A 7,690-nucleotide genomic window follows, 5' to 3' on the forward strand; every position below is an offset into this window, starting at 1 on the left:
GCAGTTGATTGGGGCACATGGCTGTGCATGTGTGGGGGTTAGGGTTGGTTTTGTACTGTTCCCTCTCTAGTTGTGGTGCTTGGTGGCATTTTTGGAGGGGAGACAGGAGCATCTGGAGACCATTGAGTGGCAAAACAGATCAACTTCTTCTTGCAATACAGCCAAAACGTTCACAGCCATGGATGGTGGAGAATCTGCTGAGTTTTGGGGTGCCAGTTAATATTAATTAACAAGAGCTACTGGATCTTTAAAAGGGGATTTATTACAAATAGGATATTTACAATAACATACATAAGGGAAACCTAACTAAGGGACAATGGAACAATGTAAGGGAAAGGTAAAAGGAGAGTGTGGTAGAAGATGGGAAGTGAGAAGAAGAAGAAGAAGAAGAAGAATACCTAACTAATTTGATGTGCTACCTCTATATCAGCTACACAGTCAGACTTGGCCCATACATTGCCCATCCCTGTAACACCTCCAAATAATGGTAGCATCCAATCAGGTCACAGTCTTTGAAGTTCTCCAGAAACATGCACATGGCTGTTGATGCAGATACTTTTCTGAAGGTGGTGCTCTTAGGTATAGAATGGGTAAGAGTATCAGAGTTCATATGTGATTGCAGTAGTCTTCATCTTCCTGCTTATGGCATCTGGAATATAGCCAAAAGGTCTTTGTATCAAGTGGCCCAAGGACAGGTTCATCTGCATTTTGCTTGGAGATAAGAGGCCGATTTGAAGAACAATGGTTTCTAATCCAAACACCACAGGGGTTTTGTACCTTTCAAGAGGCCAGACAAGATGTCCATCTCCCATGTAGGTGCTCTCTTTACTCTATCACTAGAACAAAAGGCACCACACCACAGGACACACAATGTCTTCCCGCCTCACAGGTTTTATGACTCCACAGCACATGGTCAATCTCTTTGATGCAGTCCTTTGATGAACTTTAGTGCTATACAGAGTTTGTGGATCAAATTGTGAGTTCAGTCATTCATATTACACGTATGATAGATATTGTCCATGTTGGGTTCCAACATACGCCCCTTTGTGTCTGAATGACACACAAACTTATGATCAGGGCATGATAAAATAGCACTCTGCTCCAGGATCATCATCCATTTACTGCATCAGGGCACCATAAATGCGAGGTAACTAACAGGGACAAGGCATAGAAATCGCTGGACTCACAACATTCACTCTCATTCACACCTATCTAGATGCATTTTATACTTCAGCAATTATATAAGATAAGATAAGATATACTTTATTTTATCCCGGAGGAAATTGCGGTATCACAGCAGCAGAACACAGATCTCGAACATGACACATATAATAACAAAACATTTGGAATGCTTTAGACATTGCTTTTCAGACATTTGTTAAACACCCCCATAGCTGTTGGAACAAACGATCTCCTGTATTTTTCCTTTTTACACCTTAGTTGTATTAGGCGATTGCTGAATGTGCTCTTCTGTTTCGCAAACAGTTCATAAAGCGGGTGTGTGTTGTTGCCCATTATAGCTCTGCACTTCTTCTTAATCCTATCCTCTACCACCTCTTCAAAAGTCCCAAGCTGTAGGCCCACCGTCGCGCTAGCCTTCTTTATAAGTTAATTTATAATTTATGACAGATGTACAGGAGCACTAATATAAATAAGGTATAGAACACTAATAAAAAATATATATAGCAATATATCAAAATGTCTACATGTTTAATGTGCATCCAATGAACACATCATAACTTCAACATCTATACCTTTTAAAATAAAATTGGTGCTTTTAGGCAGTTTCAAGCACTCCAAATTTATAATATATTAATGGTCATGATATTTACTAGTCATACGTTTATATAATCCCATACGCCTTTGAGTATATCTGATACATTCAGATTATGGATAGTTCACAAATATCACATACAACTTGAATCGCTGCAGACGGTACCAGTAGATAACCTGTCCAATGCCCAATTAAAAGCATCTTCTTATTGTCTATTAGAATATATGAATGTCACACTGGCTGATAGAAATATTTGATACCCTATTGCAAAATATTAGCAAGTGTCTATACTCTCCTATAATGGGCACACTCTGTTGTAGGTCCTTTCATCATGTATATTTTTCATTTAGATTGTAATATATGGTCTTTTCACAAATTTTCATATACAGGTCAATTCATGTCAAGAAATCCCAAGAAAATGTTCCATAAAGGTGGTTTATCAATCCAATTGCCATCAAACCATGGCTCATCCAGGATTCAAATTTGATAAATTGGAGTATGCTCCATCACAGATCCTGGAAATAAAGAACAAGAGCAGTATAAGATTCTTAGCAGTTGTAATCTACATATGGTTTCTTTAGAAGACAAATTTTAACTTGAGCATCTGACTTTTTTTACAAGTAAAGCACTTGTAATCAGCAAAAATAACTTGAAGAGGAGAAAAAAAATAACAATTGCAAAAAAAAAAAAATGATTGCAAAAAAAATAAAAACTTTAATCTCCCTAGCTATATATATTGCATGGTAAATCTTACCCTTATGCCCCTTTGGTACTAAGACATTGTACCAAACAAAACCAAGGGGGGGAAACAAAATGCTGAACGTGAGGTAAAAAAAAAAATATATATATAAAAATTTATATTCCTGAACAGTGGGAATATGAAAAGCAAAATATTGTGACTCAATGCATTGCATAGGATGACAAAAAAATACAAAACAAACAAACAAACAAACAAACCAGACAAACATAAAAACAATTAGGGGTAACTCAACTTTATCTGTCTTATGACGAATAAAGATTGGTAAAGTGGTCAAGCGGGTGCTGCAGATCTCACACAGAAACTACAGCTTTGCCTTGGTTGACATTATCATATAAATGATCTATCCAATTCAGGTCCTGATTGAAGACTTTTACCTGTGAAACAAGATTAAGAACATACAAAGCAAACAAACAACCAATAGGCAAACACAATACCGATTCATCACAATGGGATGATTACTTGTATAATTGTTTGCAAACAATTATTTAAACCTTTAACTTTGAGCTCAATGTCTAAATCACGTGGCTTTTAATTACATATTGGCCGTATCAATGTATACACAGAATTAATAGCTGTAGCGAGAAATAACCAGTTTCATCTATGGACACAGTACTGTATATGACCTGTTGAACAAACACATTGGTTAGTCTCCTTGCTCTGATAAATGGTCTCCTTTCTCTGATATCACATGCTAAATGGTCTCCAGTCTAAAAAGAAACAAAGACATAATTAGAACACAAATTCAAACCAAACACAAAACATAATTTTATCCGGTCCATTATCCGTATGCTATTGATTCACATCTACTATGACAGCCAAAGTCTCTCCGTGTTTACCCAACCATATTGGCGCATTGGGTTGTGCTATTTAGCAACAGGGGTAGGGCAATCTGTGACCTACTCCAAAATAGCCAGAATGGTAGAGTTACCCATGGATCAATCACAGGGATATTAGCACCTTCCTTTTGTTGTCTTTAATACGGCGTATCCTGCTCTCTTCCTGTGTTGTCCTTATTAGCATTTTGGCTCTGCATTGTATAAGGTTTTGGTGTAGGTGTAGCCCGGTCAGCTTCTATAGTACCTATCTCCTCACCTGTCTCTGTGAACTCTGTGTTATTAGAGGTAGATTCTTCCTCATTAGACTCAATACTATCAATCTCCTGGTGAAACAAATGGATATTTGGTTCTGGGTACATGTAAGGTGTATTACAATACCGTTTAATATGTCCAGGCCTCCCACATCCATAACAATACCTAACATATCCTCTTCTCCTAGGTCTATGTACAGCAGATATATTTGTGGATGTCTCATACTGCTCCTTAGACTGATTACACCAGTCCCTAAGTATATTCACAATGTTTCCATAGGAGCTGCTATTCCTTAGAGCGACCATTGTGGTGTAATCTACATTACAATGATTTGCCATTGAATACAGGAAATTAGCATCATCCTGAGACATATCCAGACAGTTGTAAACAGTCTTATACAAGGCCAGATAATCATTACAGAAGAGCAGAGGATCATCATATCTCCTGAATCTGGTCATTGCTAGAGCATTTTCACCTCTAGTGTCCCGTCCACCTATGATACGTTGCAATTCCTTCCTTCTTAACTCTGCACCTTTACAATTATCACTCATATGTGCAGATGAAAGCTGTGCTGCAAGTGGCCCTGGGAGCCAAGCTTGGAACAGAGACCAAGCATTTTTATTGTTTAGACTATACTGCTGGACCACAGCCTCAAATCTATTAGACAGAAGGACCGGAGAAATATGTGAGTCAAACTTACCAAGAAGTTGACACAGATGACGTTTTTCAGAAATGGTGAGCAATGGGGCACTATCAATGAATGGAGAAGTACACCTGTCATCCCTTGTATCCTCATTAGAAAGAGTACAGACATTCACTGTCTCAAGACTGCATTTCTTTGATGTAAGAGACTGTATATGTTGCTCTTTGTTATGCAGTTGACACTTGGCTTCACCCAGTTGTCTCTCCAGTGTTGCAATTAACTTCTCCATTTGACTATTTTTCAGTTCTAAAGAGAAAACCTGATTTGCATGTGACGTGACACTCAATCTGCACTCCTTCAATTGTTCTTCTAACTTCTCATTTCTCACAGCTAATTCATCCACATGTGAACGTAAACCGTCCATTTCACTAATTGTATTATCAGAAATTTCAATGACAGAATCACTAATTTTGTCTATATCCTCCTTGATTTGTAACCTTTGCTTCCACCAACTTGCTTCTTTCATTTCACTCAATTCCTTCATCTTAAGCAACACTGAAATCTCATTGCTTAACTTTTCCTTTTTCAATTTCTTACTGAGAACTTTATTATTTAACTTATTATTATAGATCTTACATTGTGATACCAAGTCCTTGTATTGGACTTCTAAAGATTCATCTGCACTGACATAGTAAATGGCAGATGCATACTTCTTCTCATACTTTTCCACAAATTCCATTTTCAGCAAATTGTAAACACTTACAAACAAAATTAAAACTGAAGCACTAGGCCTTACACTAGGAACTTCCCAAAGGTCTAAATTTTTCACTACTTCCACACTTTCCACACACACAATTCCAATCTGATTCTGATATAAACTATTCTATCAAATACAAATGATATTTCACTTTTACTAAATACATCCAACGACACACTGTTAACAAAACACAATACTTGATACACAGCAACACCAAAATCATTATGATCAGCATACAAAAAAAGGTTCACAAGGAAATTCTTAACTCACCAGTGTTTCCTTTTCATCCAAGATCTAGACTCCTTAGTTCTTTGATCTCCATGCCTTTTCCAAATGTAGACTAAAGCAGATTCATTTATTGCAGATTCTCTGTGGAATTTAATCACAGTCCCAGTCGGGGTGCCATTATGTAGAATCTGCTGAGTTTTGGGGTGCCAGTTAATAATAATTAACAAGAGCTACTGGATCTTTAAAAGGGGATTTATTACAAATAGGATATTTACAATAACATACATAAGGGAAACCTAACTAAGGGACAAGGGAACAATGTAAGGGAAAGGTAAAAGGAGAGTGTGGTAGAAGATGGGAAGTGAGAAGAAGAAGAAGAAAACCTAACTAATTTGCATGTCAGTTACACAGTCAGACATGGCACATGCATTGCCCATCCCTGTAACACCTCCAAATAATGGTACCATCCAATCAGGTCACAGTCTTTGAAATTCTCCAGAAACATGCACATGGCTGTTGATGCAGACACTCTTCTGAAGGTGGCGCTCTTAGGTATAGAATGGGTACGAGTATCAGAGTTCATATGTGATTGCAGTAGTCTTCATCATCCTGCTGATGGCGTCTGGTATATAGCCAAAAGGTCTTTGTATCAAGTGGCCCAAGGACAGGTTCATCTGCATTTTGCTTGGAGATAAGAGGCCGACTTGAAGAACAATGGTTTCTAATCCAAACACCACAGGGGTTATGTACCTTTCAAGAGGCCAGACAAGATGTCCATCTCCCATGTAGGTGCTCTCTTTACTCTATCACTAGAACAAAAGGCACCACACCACAGGACACACAATGTCTTCCCACCTCACAGGTTTTATGACTCCACAGCACATGGTCAATCTCTTTGATGCAGTCCTTTGATGAACTTTAGTGCTATACAGAGTTTATGGATCAAATCGTGAGTTCAGTCATTCATATTACACGTATGATAGATATTGTCCATGTTGGGTTCCAACAGATGGTATAGCATGTTTAGATGTCAGAGTTCCTCAGACAGGCACATAACAACAGATGCAGGAAACAGCATATGAGAGGTGTGATAGACAGCAAGTGCAACCAGAGCCTATTCTGTTGTACAAGCTGACATGATAGAGTTACCCTATACCCCACTGGAGTGGCGTTCCCCAGCAGACCCCTAAGTCCCTTCTCCATCTAACCTTCATGGTGTTGTAGGATTCCTTTTTTCCCATATCCTTTGGGGGGCCACCATTCTTCAAGCCCATATCCCTCCTGCTTCCACAGCATATTTTTTAGGCTAAGGGGCCTGTGGTGACCAGGGAATTTCATCTGCCTCCTGGGTGCTAGTTCTCAGGAGATTCTACAGGTTTCTTCAGGTCTGTCAATTTCTATTCGGCCTACTGGAAGGGGAATAGATACAGTAATTCTCTCACATGTTTTCTGGCGTGACTTCTGGCTATTCTCCAACAGTACTCTGTAGTATATTGTTAGACTCTGAATAAAAACTATATTTGATAAACTTTTAGTGTGCCCAAAGACTTCACCAACCAAGCTACTCTCTTAGCTACTGTCTCAGTGGGGAGTTTAACTAATTTTGTACTATACTGAGTCAATAAATGCTGACTCATAGTGACAATAATGCAAACCCTACAAGGCATGATGCAACACTTTCAGATTATAAATAACCTTACACAACACTGATGTATTCCCCAACTTTTGGGGTAGTACATATAATCATTTGTAACTGGGGCAGGGCAATAGAAATTAAAGGCAAACACAACAATTTACTAGGGTGAGCCCGAGCTCCACCCTATTGCATTACTTATATTATACTGAACCTGAATTTTGACCTTTTTACAGTCTAACAGCATTCACAGTTTTACTGATTTTTAAAAACAAACATCCAAGGCTAGCCTTAGGCTAAATGGCATCTTCTGCAATACATTGTATTGACACTCTTTTTTGAGTAACAATCAGAATGCAAATAACCACATTATTCAATGCTCATGTCATTCCCAATCAAAAAATTTGGGACTATACTTGGATCCTGTGCAACTGAATTTCCATAGATTCAGGTCACCAATTGTGGGATCATCATAGCTAATGGTGCCCACAAATGATGTACATTGAGCTAGAATTCAGGCAAGCTTATTCTATAAAGTTATATTGTTTTGTACTACAAGCTGTCACATGTATGCAGTACAAGTTAAAATTGATTTTCTAATGTTAACTTTTTTAGTACAATAGCTTGCTATGTGTAAAGATAGCAAAATCAGTCTTATTAGCTTCCTGCCACTGCAGTGCTGCCTCTCCCCAACTCCTCTGGCTTTGTTGAAATGGCAACAGCCATGGTGTCACTACTACTGCATGTGACTGCTGCAGTCAATCCCTAGGCTCAGTAGTCATGCCAAAATAGATAATACGCACAAAC

The 7,690-nt window shown here is 38.3% G+C and overlaps 1 protein-coding gene across 1 annotated transcript; it reads right to left on the reverse strand.

Annotated features, from left to right (window-relative positions):
* Positions 1 to 3,218: 3,218 nt before the first annotated feature.
* On the reverse strand, positions 3,219 to 5,004 carry LOC141246308 (posterior protein-like). Its single transcript, XM_073669125.1, has 2 exons — positions 3,627 to 5,004; positions 3,219 to 3,241 (listed from the first exon to the last, which is right to left on the reverse strand). Exons 1-2 carry the CDS (start codon positions 5,002 to 5,004, stop codon positions 3,219 to 3,221), a joined length of 1,401 nt encoding a protein of 466 aa, XP_073525226.1.
* Positions 5,005 to 7,690: the final 2,686 nt, after the last annotated feature.

Source organism: Phyllobates terribilis, unplaced genomic scaffold (assembly GCF_046119375.1).
Source record: "Phyllobates terribilis strain yellow unplaced genomic scaffold, ASM4611937v1 Scaffold_2__4_contigs__length_985480577, whole genome shotgun sequence".
Classification (NCBI taxonomy): Eukaryota; Metazoa; Chordata; class Amphibia; order Anura; family Dendrobatidae; genus Phyllobates; species Phyllobates terribilis.